General features: G+C 43.6%; 1 protein-coding gene across 2 annotated transcripts in view; it reads left to right on the top strand.

Annotated features, from left to right (window-relative positions):
* Nucleotides 1-17,050, top strand: part of TMTC4 (transmembrane O-mannosyltransferase targeting cadherins 4) — a 56,052-nt gene that overhangs the window by 10,574 nt on the left and 28,428 nt on the right. For both annotated transcript variants that reach the window (XM_081858102.1, XM_081858103.1), the window contains exons 3-5: nucleotides 9,019-9,134; nucleotides 11,089-11,305; nucleotides 13,583-13,670. In XM_081858102.1, coding sequence (XP_081714228.1) covers nucleotides 9,019-9,134; nucleotides 11,089-11,305; nucleotides 13,583-13,670 — 421 coding nt within the window. The remainder of the gene's footprint in view (nucleotides 1-9,018; nucleotides 9,135-11,088; nucleotides 11,306-13,582; nucleotides 13,671-17,050) is intronic.

Raw genomic sequence — 17,050 nt, forward strand, 5'->3', positions numbered from 1 at the left:
CAGTTTGTCCGGCCGGAATTGCCGTGCAATTCCCCATCTTGACTGCAGATGTCTCTGGAACCATGTTGCGGTTAGCTGTAGAGTCGATGACAAAGCTAAGCTTGGAATTTTCCACACAACTGTTCTCAAACAAGGCCATGCAGGCAGTTGTTTGAAAAGACTCTTCCTGTTGTTTACCACGACCACCTGGCTCAGTTCCACGCCTGCCTGTCTTCCCAGGCCTGTTGCCATGGAAACCCGCCTGGTTCCCATGAGAAGTGTCCTTGCAAACATCCTGCATCGGCTCTGTGCTCCGGTGGGGGCAGCTGCCATGCAGACGTTGTATTCCAGTGGAAAAACACTGCCCGGGGCTCCTCCCAGCTGGCCTGGCCTTCCTCCTTCTGGAACGGCACCTCCCACCAGCCTGGCCCCTGCTGAAGTTGCTCTCCGCTTCAGCAACAGTGGAAAGTTTCTTAAACTTGCCTTTGGAACTCTTCGCCCCCCCGATCTGCCCAACAGTGCTCCTTGAGACTGAAGTACCGGGAACTGGGGCCGCAGCCATCTTGGGGCTCTCCATTTCTTCTCCAGGGCCCTGGCCTCCTGCTGCAGTTTCACACAAACTTCGCAGCACCTTCCAGGCAGCCCCTGGTGTCTGTACACCTTCCAAATGGGGTCTCAGTGAAGCATCAACGCATGCTCTGAGCATATTCAGCTCTTGTTGCATTCTCTGCTTGCCATCTCCAGGCACCGCAGATTCACAGCCTGCTTCAGCTGGCTCTGACTGGCTTCCTTCCCAAAGCCCAGTGACCAAGAACCAACCCCTGACTCTTCTGCTCCAGGTTGCCCAACTTGTTAAAGTGAGCTTTTCCACCGGCATATCCTGGCTCTCTGCCATTTTCTTCCCGTTCTCCCAAGGGGGCCCAAGCTTACTTACGATCAGGTACAGCTTCTCTGCCTCACCCTTCCGTGGAGAAACGACAGCAGCTGCGTCTCAGCTTTTAGCTCCAGCCAGCTCTCTGTATCTCAGCAGCAATCTTGCCTCTCGGAAGCAGGCAAAAACTCCCTCTGCTTCCCGGCATTAGGCTAGACTCAAGGAATGCAGCTTCCAACCTCCAGCTAGCTTCCGTGCCGACTTCAAAGCGTTCCTGGAGCTCACACCGACTGTTTTACGAGCGTTTACTGACCCCCCATAACCTGTGCGAGATAACGATCTTGATAGCTTGATCGTTGAGCCGTGTACTCAGACAGCTTTACGATCTCAATCAGTCATTTGCAGCGTCCGGCACGCTTCCTTCTAGCTGCGCACGTAAGTCTGCTGTCTCTTTGGCCACGGCTCAGCAGAGTGGCTTACAGCGGTGTAAAAACAGTCTTTTTCTCCCTTGCTCCATGCAAGCATACACAGACAGATCCGTCTATTTACAGCTTTTATTCAAACATTTGTCCATCACTGCTTGCAGCCATGTTAAAACATGTCCGTCTCTCTCAAGACACACAGAGAGAACAACAAGATACAGTCTCCTCCCAGACTCCTCCCAGCTTCTAAAGCTGACGTCGGAAAGTGACGCACAGTTCAGAACACTTAACCAGTTAAGTTCTGAACTCCCACACGCCGCAACCCCAGAGTCGGTCACGACTGGACCTAATGGTCCCTTTACCTTTTTAAGTGTGACAATTGTGTGTTTGTGTATTTCCTACAAAACCCATAGTGAGGTAAATTAATACAACTCTTTGTGTGTTTCTAAGACTTGTGGACTTAGGAAGTTGTACACTGTTTTAAAGCTTTAATTGATTAGCTATAATTTAGTAAAGAAGAAAAAAAAGATTAATTGTTGTTCTCCACCTTATATTTGCAAGGAAAGGACATTCTGTGAACAGTGGTCTTCTATAGGGCAGTCACTGCACTAAAGACCTCTTAGTCACATTTAACTAATCATGTGGATCTTAACCAGTCACTTGATTAATGAATTGCTACAATTGGAACAGAAGGCATATGAATAAAACAATACTTCTGAAGAAAAACAGCATATATTAGCCCAGTTTCACATCACATTAAACTGTATTATAAAACAAACTAGATTTTAATAGGAAGGAGGAGCGTGTTGCTTCACGCTGTTCAGAAGTTCTCGTGGCACTCTTGCCTGAGTCCTTGCTGCTACTGAGCCACAAACAATACAAGCCAGAGTCTGGCTTGTCATGTTGTATGAATCTGAGCTGGTGCGGTTTCTTTCCCCAAAAACAAGTGACAGGTGGTAAGCCAAGAGCAAACCTTGGTCCCTGCTTGTGGTTTGTTTGGGGAAACAAACCGCACACTTGGGTTTCAACAGCATGACAAACCAGAATCTGACTTGCTTCATTCACAATGCAACAGCAGCAGGAGGGCGAGGAGGAAAAGCGCTGCGGGAACTTTTGAGCATCATCCACCAACATTCTGCTTGATCACATTAAACAATAGTTTATTTTAATCTGTGGTTTAATGTGATGTGCAAACCAGGCTGTTAGTTCTCAGCTTATGTATAGGCATTTCCTTCTGTGTGAGGGTGAAGTGGGATGCCTCTTCAAATATGGCACAGCCAAACACAGATTTTTCCACATTCTAGCTATTAAAATAATCTCCTTAAACGAATAAATAAACCAGTGCTGGGTCACCTCTTTAGTTGATCAAAACATTTTTATTCAGTTAATTTAACTCATTAATTAACTGAACACTGTCGCTCTAAAGGGCAAGGAAGAATATTCACATAATGCATTCCCAAAATTAGCATTCTTTTTGAAATACTAGCCATGATGGTAACAGAGTACCAAGCCCTGAAAATATAACTCTGTATTTAGTCCCAATTTATATTTATGAGTAAAATCTGTCCACTAGCAAGGAAAGCATATTGATATGATGGGGGTGTGTGTGTTTTTTGGGGGGGGACTTTTTAACAAAAAAGAAAAACCAAACTTTCTGAACAAAGAGAAAACTCTTTGAAATGAGAGGAATAATTTTGTTCATCACGTTCTTATCTAAAGAAGGGAAAAGAAAGAAAAAGTGATAGCCCTGAGCTGGAGTTGAACCCAACAAATTTGTAGAGGTTTGAATCTCTGCTTGTAGAGTTTCAGAGCTCGCCAGAAAGATATTTCATAGATGTACCGTATTTTTCACTCTATAACACGCACCCGCCCATAACACACACATAGTTTTTAGAGGAGGAAAATCCGTAGGCATGCCACCCGTAGGCATTCCCTCCATAACACGCACAGACATTTCCCCTTACTTTCTAGGAGGAAAAAAGTGAGTGTTATGGTGCAAAAAATACGGTAGCTTATTGGCTAGACATCCTGCTTCATGTACATGCAATGGTAAATGTGCAATTTGGATATAGAGCAGTCTTGAGGTTGACATGCTGCACTGTGATCTCAGACACTTCACTTAATCTTCTTTTAGCAGTTACCTGAGTAACTCAATTATATTCTCGAAGCTGGGGGTGGGACTGAGAGGGAAAATCAGCTAACAAACTTCTTAATGCACTTCTAATTACCCGGAATGCTTTGGGGGGGGGGGGGGAGAACAAGCAATCATTGCCTTTTCAAAAGGAAAGATGACAGAAATCTGCCTTGTACCAGGTCAGACCAGCTGACCTGGTACAAAGCAGTTTGGAGTTGTGCAGGATTGAGCCTAGAACCTTTTGAAAGCAAAGTTTACGCTCTAACACTGAGCCACACCCCTTCCTCAATGTTAAATGTAGTCCATTTGAATAACATTCCATAGCAGCACAGGATACTCGTTTTAGTATTTCATAATATTTTTTGCTTAGCTAATACCACCTCCAAAACACCTTGATGGTTAATAAATTGAAAGCTAAACTATTATAAGGGACATAAGAGAAGCCCTGCTGGATCAGACCAAGGATCTGTCCCATCATCCTGTTTCTGGGAAGACTATAAGCAGAACATGAAGGCAACATGATGACATTCTTACATTTTTATCATATATAGAGAGATGGGCTTTAGCAAATGCTAGCCTTACTCAGAGCACGTCCGTAGAAATTAATGGACATGACTAATTTCAGTGGCTCTACACGGAAGAAGGAGGGACACGGGTGGCGCCGTGGGTTAAACCACAGAGCCTAGGACTTGCTGATCAGAAGGTCGGCGGTTCGAATCCCCGCGGCGGAGTGAGCTCCCGTTGCTCGGTCGCTGCTCCTGCCAACCTAGCAGTTTGAAAGCACGTCAAAGTGCAAGTAGATAAACAGGTACCACTCCGGCGGGAAGGTAAACGGCATTTCTGTGCGCTGCTCTGGTTCGCCAGAAGCAGCTTAGTCATGCTGGCCACATGACCCGGAAGCTGTATGCCGGCTCCCTCGGCCAATAAAGCGAGATGAGTGCCGCAACCCCAGAGTCAGTCATGACTGGACCTAATGGTCAGGGGTCTTTTTACCTTTACCTTTTACACAGAAGAAGACTCTCGGTTGTCACATTCCTCTTTAAACTATACAGCATTTCTCTCACCCATATTATAGCAACTTCTTTTGTGGAAAATGTAGGATTGGTTGGTTGCCAGCTTGCAAGGGAAGGAGCTGAGGTAGAACAAATGTTCACTTTATTCAACATCGTAACATATTTGATTCGCTTTCGCTGGGAGCTCCAACAGCTAAAACCATTTTGTAGATCTATCGATTACGGCTAAGCCAGCATTGGATACCACACTGTGATCCTTTTGTGAACTTCCTGTGCTCTTTTCTCCCCTTTATGGTTCCAATGAAAGATCCTCTTCCAGTTGGCCCCATGCCTACCCTGGCATGGAGCAGTCTGTTATTGGATTTTACTGGTGTTCAAGAATCTTCTCCAGATGCTTTCTTGCCATTGTAAGCAGCTCTGTGCTTTGCAAAAAGAAAAAAGAAATGAAAGAAAACCTGTGTACTGCAGCGATCTGCCTTCTGTGTGTTTAGGAAGGTAAACATTTGAACAAGTAAAGCTTTCGAGGTAGAATGCATCTCCATTACAAGCATTCATTAGAACAATGGTTCTTGCATAAAATGTTACACCCAGCGAAGCAAAGCTATTTAAAATCAAATGTTTTCAGAGCTGCCAGAGGAGAATGCACCTGACTTTTCAAATCAATGTATGCTGCTTAGAGTTGAGAGGGAAGCGGAATCAATATTTTCTCCCCGCCTCCCCCTTTCCTTACTACAGCCCTATAATAAAAGTCTATTTTTCAAAAGAAGCTTCCCTCATATTCCTAGCCTCCTGCGAAGGCCGTTGTGACTTGTTTGCTTTTAGTTAGGGCTGATTCACACAACTGTTCCCAGGGCATATGTTCCAACTGTTGCGATTATATATAAAAAATTGTCAGCCCAGATTGAATGAGGAGGTGATGAAGCTGTCATCTCAGTGGTTCACAGTGGACCATATGCCAATTTACTACATCACTGCAAAGGCTTCTAACAATCTGATCTGTGGCATACCCACCCAGAAGCAAGTACAGTGGCAGCTATAGTCCACGAATGGTGGCTGGGCTTGTTTTCTTGGGTCCCCCCCCCCCCAATGTAAAATCCAATTCCACTGCAACAATAAGAAGAAGGATTCAGCAAATGTATTACAGACACAGCAACTAAGAGATGTAGGCAAGCCCTAGACAACTTTCCCACAGCCTCCCACCCACTTTTGTCCTGTGCCAAACAAGCAAGCTCCATATAGTTCCATGTCGTGGGGTTGGCTTGCGAGGGTGAAAAATGGTCTGGGCTGTCACGTGTGCTGCAAAGTGTTCTACTTTTAAAGCCCTGCTTTCCTACCTCCTCTTCCTTCGGTTAGTGCTTGGGCTAAGCGGCAAAGCATCTCTTCCAGCCTCCCAGTACAGCTGTTGTGGCTCATGCACAGGCTGCAGAGAAGTACACCCCATTTTCATGGCCCTCTCCTGCACCCACCCTCCTGCTGCTCTAGAATGCCTGTTTCTGAGATGTTCTGCCCTGGGGCCGCCTCCTACCACCAGAGCAGGATTTGTCCCCTCAGGCTTACACCACTAGGGTGTAAGTCTCATTGTATACAGTGGGACTTACTTTGGAATAAACACACATAGTATTGTGCTGTCAGGAGTGGGTTCCAGCCCATGAACGCTTACACTACAATTAATGTTGTCAGTCTTTTAAGCTAATACAGGACTTCAGGAGAGTTCGCTCTTATTTAGGTACTGTGTAAAGAGGGTGGATTCAAATAGGCTGATTTGGGGACTGCATTTGCTGACTTAGCTCCATTGACATCTGTGCAGCTCAGTGGAGTGTTATTAGCCTAGGTGGTCATTGGCTCATTTGTCCAGGGCAAATCCTTCCTCCATTTCATAGAATCATAGAATTGCTGAGTTATTTAAACAAATAAAAGATGCAGTGCTAGCTGCCAAGAGGCTAGAATTTAATTTCCAAGTGTTTTTGAACCTTCTGTTTGCTTTGCTTTATTTTTTATTTGCTGAAGTTTTTTTTTTTAAGGCTGTGGATCTAAGCTGTGCAAATTATTTCTCTGTTATAATACTTGAGGCACCGTGTATGAAATTTTTTTATTATTTGCATTCTGTTTTGTGAATGTAATGAGGCTGCCTGCAGTTTTCCATCATGGCTAAAATTTCTATTAGGGAGAACACATATATTGATTTACTCCTACTCTTGCAGAGGAATTTGGTGGGAAGAAAGAACCCTTAAATCTACAATGCTGTGTACATTTACCTCTCAAGAAACCCTGTTGAACAGAGTGGGACATTCTTTTGAGCAAATATGCATAGGGTCAAGCTGTATAACTACTCAGTCCCAGGCTTTGTGAAATATAGGAAGTGTGGCCCCCAATAAATTTATTTCACTGTTTTTCTTTGTAATATTTAAGTCAGGGATGGGGAACTTGTGACCTTCCAGATGGATGTGGTTGGACTCCAGTTCCCATCAGCCCTAGGCAGCATGGCCACTGGCCAAGGATGATGTGAACTGTAGCTCAACAACATCTGAGGGGCCATATGTTCCCCACCTCTGATCTAAGGTATAAGATTTGCAATGGATTTGTGGTGGGGAATTTTTGTGTGTACACTTCCTACTGTAAGGGTGATGCTCGGGCACAACAAATGATGGATACCTAATTACCCCATGGTAGCTACTGACTAGGGACGCAGGTGGCGCTGTGGGTTAAACCACAGAGCCTAGGACTTGCTGATCAGAAGGTCGGCGGTTCGAATCCCCGCGACGGGGTGAGCTCCTGTTGCTCGTTCCCTGCTCCTGCCAACCTAGCAGTTCGAAAGCACGTCAAAGTGGATGAAATCTTGGATTGCCCGGGGTTGCCTGTACAGTGGTACCTCGGGTTAAGTACTTAATTCGTTCTGGAGGTCCGTACTTAACCTGAAACTATTCTTAACCTGAAGCACCACTTTAACTAATAGGGCCTCCTGCTGCTGCCGTGCTGCCGGAGCATGATTTCTGTTTTCATCCTGAAGCAAAGTTCTTAACCTGAAGCGTATGTAACCCAAGGTACCACTGTATTGCTTCTCCCACCAGTGTCTACAGGGGCCATTCTAGCACGGAAAGAAACGAAGTGATCACACTGGCTCTGTATAATGTGTACCACGGGAGCAGTTTTTCAGTGGCCACCATGTTGCTGCGGTGACTGGGTGCATTTACCCAAGGCCACCCAATGAAATTCGTATCCAAAACAGTATGTGGGATACTGAGATCTATATGCCTGACACCATAGTCAGCACACAGCATAGGCTCTTGTCTGCATCTGGTCTACAGATGGCCAGGATATCAGTGCAGGTGGAAGATCCCCAAGCATGTGGGCTGCGGGGTTGTGATCTGCTGAGTTAGCACATCTGAACTCAGAAAGAGCCATGCACAGATGCACTCCTGAAAACATTGTTGTGCACATTCTCAACAGCCATCTCCGTTTCTAATTTTCATCCTCAGTCTTGGCAACAAATGCAAATCATGATGGTGCATAACGATTTTTTCCCTTGTGCCCCATCAATTTTTCTTATTCATGAGTGTGCCACAATTGGGCTGACCTATAAGTTTTGATGTGTCAGAAATAAAATGAAGAATGATAGTTTAGTAGTGTTGTGTGAAAATTAAGAAAGCATCTCAGCAGGGTATTCAAATAGCAGTTGATCACTACTTGCCATCTGTAGTGTTTGCATTGTGCTTTCTGTCGTGGTTTGCTGGTGACGAGAATGGAGGATATGGAGTTGTGCAGCACACAGCCCCCTGATATTCAAGACAGAGCGCAAAGTAAAAATGGCACTGAATCAAGAACTGTAGGCTAACTTCCAGTATATGATGCATTGTAATGCTCAAGACAGCTATTCGCTCATTAAAGTTGGCTTAATGTTATGAATTCCGTTTAATAGGTTGGCTGGGTTATAATAAACATAATCCAAAACACTGGCCACTTTTTTGAGATGGAAATGGTGTGCTATAACATTTTCTCCATGGTAAGCATGGAGCATAAGAGCTTAAATGCTGCTGTGGTTTACTAGTCAGAATGATGGTTAGAACGATAAAATGGAACAATTTCCATTATCTCTATGCTTTAGAAAAGTGTTTCTCATACTTAGCCTGCCAGCTGTTTTCAGACTACAATTCCCATCATCTCTGACCACTGGCCTTGCTAGCTAGGGATGATGGGATTTGTAGTCCAAAAACAGCGGGAAGACCAAAGTTTGGGAAATGCTGCTTTAAACTGTAATCATTCTTCAAAACGACAAGAACTTCTTTAAAAATAATATCTCTGGCATGATAGAGTGGTTCTAGGAAATCCAGATTCAACCCCCACCCCTCCAGCAATGAATCTCAGTAGATGGCCTTGTGGCAGTCACCATTTCTTAGTCTTTCCTACCTCATTGGGTTGGTTTGAGGGCAAAATGAATGGGTAGGCAAGGAACCTTGTAAGTTGCTTTGAGTTCCTTAAGGGGAAATGTGGCATGCCAATGTAGTAGACAAATCTCTGGGTTTACTCAGTGCAGAACTGTTCTTGGTTTACCTCTGTTAAAGATTAAGATTTTGACAATGCTATAAACTTGTGTCGTTTCAGGACCTCAGGGCAGAAACCCCACTTGGTGAACTGTGGCATCATGACTTTTGGGGGAGCAAACTCAGTAGCAATACCAGCCATAAATCTTATCGACCGCTTACTGTATTAACTTTCAGGTGAGATGCTGTCAGGCTCCACTTAAGACATTTAAATGGGGAGGGGGGCATTAAAAGGAAGTAGAATGTACTGAGATGCTACCTTTAACATGGAGGGAAGTTTCATTTGTGCTCTTATGTGCTGCTACTCTACCCATGAAGCCAGCTTCCTGTAACCAAACTCTTATAACTGTTTAGGATCACAACATGTGTAACAGTCCCAAATCTCTCGCAAAGAAAATATCCTGCCATGCTTTTTCTTCCTGGTAGGGACAGGAGGAGTATCACATAGACGTCAAAGGTCACTTCTTGGTTACAGAGGACCATGGAGGTGCATCAAGCTAGTTCTGAACAACCAAACGTCACACATCTCGACACACCCACACGTCACCATGCATATTTTCCAATATTTTTAATGAAGGGTTTTTTTTAATTGACACAACTTTGTAGGTCCTCTGAAAATGTATAACCACTTAAGTGAAATGGGAAGTCATATGATGAGAGTGTGATGATTGAGGAAAGATACTTGCCATCACACATAATATAATAAATGATACGTTGTGCTGAAGAAGCAAACTCTAGTGAGTGGTTTTCAAACACAACACCCTTACTGCTTTGGCACACGATTTCTACTCTTCTTTCCTTTAGCATATAACTTTCTTTATGAATGAATGGCAGAATGCCCTGGAGGTGGGGAGAGAAAAAGCAGGAATCGTGGCCGGCAGAACTGCATACACTTTTTGCACAGGCCCATCTATTATTCCAGTCTCCTGTGTCAACAGATGGAAGACCAGCACAGAACAACCCAAAGCATGTGTCTCTGACAGGGAGCAGGTGTGTTGCAAAGGTGTATCCAATTCTCCTTCTCTTCCCCGCCTCCTAAAAAAATAAAAAAGCATCACGCAGACACCTTACTTTATCCCTCTCTGACTCAATCTTGCATATGAAACACAGCACTGAGCATCTGGAGTTGCTGATGGGAAAGAGTGGAAAACTGGATTTATAAATGTATTTTCTAAGGGGCACCTTAGCCAGGAAAATCTGTGTGCCATTGAAAGGAGAGTCCCTGTTTGCACTAGTGTATTCAATCTTTTCCTCCTCTCGCCCACAGTCTTCTTATTAAGGAGTACTTAATTGCTGGGAACATTGAAAGCTGCCTTATAGCGAAGACATCTTCCTACTATTCACACATTGCTCTAGCACTGGAATAAGTTCTGGAACTGCAGGTGGTATTCAACTAAGTTTTACTTGGGAGTAGACCTATTGAAATTAACATACCTAACTTCCTCATTAATTTCAGTGGGTCTGCTCTGGAGTAAAACATAGTTGAATACCACCCTGTGACCTTGAAAGCTCTGGCTCAAAACCAGCGCTCCTTTTGAGATATTGCAGAGAAGGGAAAAATGAGTGCATAAAAAAAAGGAGGAGTTGAGCAAGAGGGAAAGAAAATGAACTGAAAAGGAATGACTGAATGGAGAAGAGCACATTTAGGAGGGGAAGGGAGTTGGCTTCCTATCCTCTTCAGCAACATGTTCTTGTTGCTGGGCCCAATGTTAAGGTGCCTACCTGTGTGTGCCCCTCTTCCAGAAGCAGAGCCAAATGATGGCTTCCCAGCAGGTGCTTCACTGCCGCTTACCGGGAGAGGTGGGCAAGGCAACAGGAAAGTCAGTAGAATGCAGGTGCACCAGCAGAACCAATCCAGTGCTCTCACTGGTGTGCCCACTTTTGCCTTCCCCCTCTCTCCCGGTAAGCAGCGATGACTCCCTTGCCTTGTGGCTCCACCCCAATGGAAGAGCTGCTCCTGCTCTCTTCATAACTTGCTTCCACTGTGCATCAATAATAACTAGTTTGACACTGCTGTCTTTATGAATACATCCAGATTTATTCAGAATTTATTTTTTTAAAAGTATTTGTGCATTTTAATCTATTCACTTGTCGTAATTTCTAACATCAGTGTTTTCCCCCCCTTGTGTAGGATTAATTACCTTTTAGCTGGAGGCTTCTACCCATTGGGCTTTCATGTCGTCAATATAATACTCCATTGTGCTATCTCTGTCTTAATTGTTGATGTCTTCTCAATATTATTGGGTGGGCTGCAGTACACCAGTAAAGGAAGACGGCTAAACTTTGTCCCCAAATCATCCCTGCTCGCGGCTTTGCTGTTTGCTGTACATCCAGTTCACACTGAATGTGTAAGTACTTCACGATTTAAGTATTAAAAGCTCAAAAACCCAGAGTCCATTAACAATATTTAATCTTCCTTATCCTTTCAAATAAATGTATTATGCAGTCCATAAGTGTGGGGTGGGTGTGAATGTATACACACACACACACACACACACACAAATTGTGTACATTTGCATGTGCTTTGTATTGATGCAACCGTGCTTTTTTGTTCTTTTGGGGTTTGTTTGTTTTTTGCACATGACTAATCCTAACTTGTGCTAGGAGAAGCCAGTGCTAGGATTTCTGCTAGTGCAGTGGAACTCCCCCCCCCCCCATGTCCCTGTGCACCCTTCCTAGATCTGCTCCAGAGAGCTGGGCGAACCCTCATAGCAGCACGTGGGGGAATGAGAGGGGAGATAGTTCAATGTGGCAACTCTCTTATGTTTTGTGGGTCTGGTTTTTAGTTTTGTTTTTTAGATTCATATTTATATATCTCCTGCTCTTACATGGAGTTCCCAGTAGTCTCCCATCTCCCCCCATGTAAGCACCTGCTTAGTTTCAGTAAGGTTATAGCAGGGATTGCCAATGTGATGTCCTCCAGATTTTGCTGGACTACATCTCCCTACATCTATGACCATTGGTCATGTTGGCTGGAGTGAGAATGAATTGGAGTCCAACAACGTCTCAATTGCATCACATTGACTCCCCCTGGATTTTTGAATCTGGTCTTCAGACTACTCACTGGATACCTGTTCTTTTAATAGCTAACTTTGCTGCTACTTCATAAGTTCATGCACCTCACTTTTCACATTGTAGGTCTTTGCTAAATGAAAGTGAATTTCTGTTGAGAATTCTTAATTTTGCAGAAGCTGATAGGTTGGGTTTTTTTTTTTAACACCTGATGCATTTAATGGCAGCTATCGTGGTACAATAATATCAGAGTGTAAAAACATGCAAAATCTGGAGATGATGAAAAGCAAGTTGCTTTTGAAATAGCAACTGTATTGATTTTCCACATAAATGACATATTTTGACAAATTATTATTAGAATCTGTTTCCAGTGGAGTAGTCTAGTTTCTTTTGTGCTGGTGGATATAAATGGAAGGAATCTTAAGACTTTTCATATATAAAATGGTTGTAGAAAGACTTGTTCTTCATAGTGTTTTCACTTCTCAGCGAGTCATGGGTTTGGTTCCATAGGTGATATATTTGGCTTGGGCTAAGGAGATATCGCTCCAAAATACCCATTCACTAAACAATGGGTTGAAGCTGTAGAAACCATTTTTGTGAGGTTTTATTTTTCTTGCAAAAGCTGTTGCTTTGGAGGGCACAAAAAATTCCACAAGACCCCCTTCTTTCCAGTATTTTGCACATTCCCCTGCATCCTTGTCTACATCCACTGTCTCCTGCCCCCTCCCCTTTGTCAAGCCTCTCTTTGTCCCTATGGTGAGTGTTGGGATATGGATCTTAGTGGTCCTCAAAGGCCACTTAGGAGAGAGGAGAAGGCTCAGCTGTCCAATGGCAGTGTAGAGAGGATTTGGGCTCAGAGAGGGAATGCCGTACAGCCCAAAGGAGAATCCACTTCTTCTTTGAGCCCACTTCTTTCTACCTGCTCCCTGGAGATAAAAGGATGATAGCTATCCTTTTATCCAAAGGTGACTGTTGAAAGAGTTTTGTAGACTCTTGTTTAGACTGAGCACAGTCAGCCAGCACAGTTGACTTCATTGTTCCACCAGCAGTATCTGCAGGGACTAGCATGAAAACATTAGCCTTGAGAAGGGACCTGTGCCATTGATTGATGAAGCCGGTTTTGAACATATTTGAACAAGGATGAGGGGGATTGTTTTGACCTCCCTGGTATTTTCCTGCCAGAGTAGGGGGGTTCCGTAAGTGCCGTCTCCTATCTTACATGCCCCCATTCAAACTCACATATCTAGAATTTGCGTAGTGTTTAAACGTCTTATCCAAGGGCTCTTTATACGTGCAGGAACTCTTTATTTTGACTTCCAGCATGGAAAAGGGCTACCACTTAATGAGGATGGGTTCAACCCAGCTAAAGTTAACTGCTCTTAAAGGCTCATTGATTCCAACAAGAGCTGATGAAGCCTTTGGTTAATTCTCTCATATTGAGATCAAGGGGACTTCAACATGCTTCACTTGGGCTGTATTGTGGCCACTGTTCACAAATCCCTGGTGGCGTTGATGCAACGGTTTTTTAAAAAAGCAATTAGCCTTCCACACTACTTCACTTGAGGGGAAACTTCTATTTTGGTAATTAAATCCCTTTTCTTCTCTTTTTCAAGATCGCTGGGATTGTTGGCAGAGCAGACCTGCTGTGCGCCCTGTTCTTTTTATTGTCTTTCCTTGGCTACTGCAAGGCGTTTAGAGAAAGTAAGTACTTGAACACACACCATCGGTTTCTGAGCAGATCAGTCTGTTAGAGCACCACCAAAACAATGAAAATTAGTATCTAATTAATATATGGTGCTGAGAGATCAAAGTGCTCCCAGTTTGTGTCACCAGTTCCCCATCTCTCTAATGTTGCATGTAGGAAGTAGTGTATGAATTAAGTGCTTGCACGTATATCTGCCCATGACCTTTTCTGTAACTGGAAGAATCATTGGAATTGGAGAGGGAAAGGGTATATAGTGCACATATATGTGAAATTTATGGACTATTCACATGTGTTTTTAATTTCATTTTGTTGCCAGCCTCCTTAGGGACCTCTGTGTGGGTTGAAACACAGGACAGAATTTTAATGAATATTTTTGATGGCCTAAGTGCATGATGGCCAGCATCCTAAAAAGAGCCCTGCTGGATGAGATCAAAGAGCCATCCAGTCCAGCCGACTCTTTCCTACAGGGATGAACCAGATGCCTCAGGGGAAGCCTCCTAGCAGGATATTTTTGTTTTCCAACAGCTGATAATCAGAGTCATGTTGCTGCTGATCCTAGAGGAAGTGTGCAGCCATAATGATTATGGTCACTGTTACCCTTATACTTCATGAATTGGTCAGCTTATAAGTAAGATACATGTGTGTATAGCTCTCTATGCAAGTCCTACTTCACATAAAATACTTCTACATATATGAAGCAGCCTAAAAGAGATGTGATATATGGTTAGAAGAATTATGAATGAGAAGAAACCTTTCCAGATGATACACACTTGACTGAAAAACCACATGGAGGCTAGTAATTCATAGACTGGTACCAGGATGGAATGAGGATTGTGTCAGGATTATGGTCTGTGCTTTTTCTCTGGGGGCACTCAAGGGTATGCAGTACTGGCACCTCCCCGGCAAATGTTAAAGGTGTGGCACTTAATGTAACAACTTCATTGTGAGTACCAGCACCCTTTTTCTTAGAAAAAAGCACTGATTGCGTTCCAGGCATCGTGCCTAAAGCCAAAATCATATATAGTCAAAACAAAGTCATTTTTTCCCAGGATCCCATCCTGCCCCCTTTCCAGCCTATTTTTATTTTTTGCCATGCGTGTAAAGCTGAATGTGCACAAGTTAAATGCACATTAAGTTGTAAAATTTCCTGGTTGAAGACTAGGAGACAGTCTCAAACCTGAGCTCTCTAACACCATACAGCCCCATAGGGAAAGGCCTTTTCCTTTCTACCTGCCTCTCCTCAGTGAATACTTGTGAGGTGAGGAGAATCTCAGGCCCATGGACCTCTCCCCAGGCCAAACCTTTCTCCAGCCCTGCTCCAGGCAACTCCCCTGTGTACTTTAGCCTGAATGGAATGTGTCATTGAACTGTGATAATGCTTCCTGCCTGAATAAAGGATGGAGATATTTGTGTGGTGTATATCTAGAATCCTCTTAACTTTTGTATCGCTGGAATGTAACCTACTGTAACAAAGTCCATTGCTTTGCCTTCTTTCTCCCGTGGTTCGCAACTACCACTGGCATGTGGCCCCCAGATGTTTTCCTATAAGGCAATGTGGCCCTCAGTTTCCCCTCCCAGGGATACACTGCAACATTTTATGTCAAGTCACATTTTTGTTTATGTATGGTCACTGCTTCATCAATTCATATGATTTGTGTCAGATACTGGGTAGTGCTATGGTACAAATCAAGAGCCGTCTCTGCTCTTACACATTAACCTTTGGAATCAAAGCTGCCTATTAATTGCTAGAGGGAGAACCCAGGCTTTAGATGTAAACGTTCAGCCAAGCCTTCGACCCAAATAGACCTCAGTCCCACAATGACTTCATTGGAGCATAAAATGAATGTACAAGTTGCATGGCCTCACAGTATGAATTTAATCTATTTCTGTAAACTAGATTCTCTTATATAAAATGACAGAAACACTTGTGGGCATTTAGCTTTCTGGAACAGGAATCAAATGCTTTCCGCAAATCTTTGGCACGGATTACACTTGTGGCCATCTGGTGAGGGTGGCAGAGTGCCTTCTCACAATATGGTGCACCAGTTTAAACTCGGTTCAGGTGCCAACCAGGAATGAGTTCCATTCTCTGAAAGGAGATCGTGGTGGGAGAAAGCAGCATTGTTGTAGGGAGTGTGCTTTGTTAAGCTGATTAGCACACTTGGCATGTGTGCGACCAGAGTAATAGCTGGCACTTGTTCATTGCTTTACATTTTCGGTGCTATTGATTGAGAATCAAAAGTTAAATTGACTATTTGGATCTGTTGGACTTTATATTCTGGGGGTTTTTATAAGGTTTTTTTTAATAAGTTTGTATGATGCCCACTTTGGGGATGAGAATGAAGAATGTGCATATACAAAAAAATGTATATACAAATGTATACAATTTTCAAACCTTGAACATCAGTGTGCTTTTTTAGCATAGATCTGTATTCCCATTTAGAGCGAAGATTGATGCTGGGCCCAAGAATCTTAGAAATGAAATGTATTTACCGGTACTTTTTGCACATCACTTTCTAAAGGTTTAGGATGAGTTGAAAAGATTCCCATAGTGAACTGGTCTAGATGTTGCTTTTGCCATATGTAGTATAGGGGTCTGCATGCATTTATTATTATTTATTTTATGATTACATTTATATCTCACTTTTCCTTCAAGAAGGTCAGTGTGGCACATACACACAGCTACCCCCTTCCACATGTTATCCTCTCAACATCCCTGTGAAGTAGGTTAGGCTGGGACAGCGTGACTGGCCCAAGGTCATCCATTGAGTTTCATGGCTGAATGGGGTTTGGAAGTTGAGTTGTCCTAGTCCAGTACTTTGACTCTCATACATGTATTGAGCCTTACCACAAATCTTGTTTGGGAGCATTTATTTATACCCCGCCCTCCCCAGCCAAGGCCAGGCTCAGGGCGGCTAACAAGCAATAATAAAAATAAGTTGAATGACTACAACTTAAAAACAAAATTAAAATACAACATTAAAATATTGAAACATTAAAATATTAAAATGTAGCCTCATTGCAGGAGGAGAAAGGAAAAGAAAAAAGAAAGGGGAAGGGAATCAAATTGGCTCCAAGCCACAGGCCCTGCGGAAAGAAATCAGATCCTGCAGGGCCCTGGTCTCATGAGGCAGAGCGTTCCACCAGGCCGGAGCCAGAGTTGAAAAGGCCCTGGCTCTGGTTGAAGCCAATCTAACTTCCTTAGGGCCCGGGACCACTAGGGTGTTGCTATTTATGGACCTTGAGGCTCTCTGTGGGGCATACCGGGAGAGGCGGTCCCGTAGGTACGAGGGTCCTAGGCCGTGAAGGGCTTTAAAGGTCAAAACCAGCACCTATAATGTAAGCACTATTTTCCTTATTCAGGAAAACATACAGG

Source organism: Podarcis erhardii (assembly GCF_964252035.2).
Source record: "Podarcis erhardii genome assembly, chromosome: 4".
Classification (NCBI taxonomy): domain Eukaryota; kingdom Metazoa; phylum Chordata; class Lepidosauria; order Squamata; family Lacertidae; genus Podarcis; species Podarcis erhardii.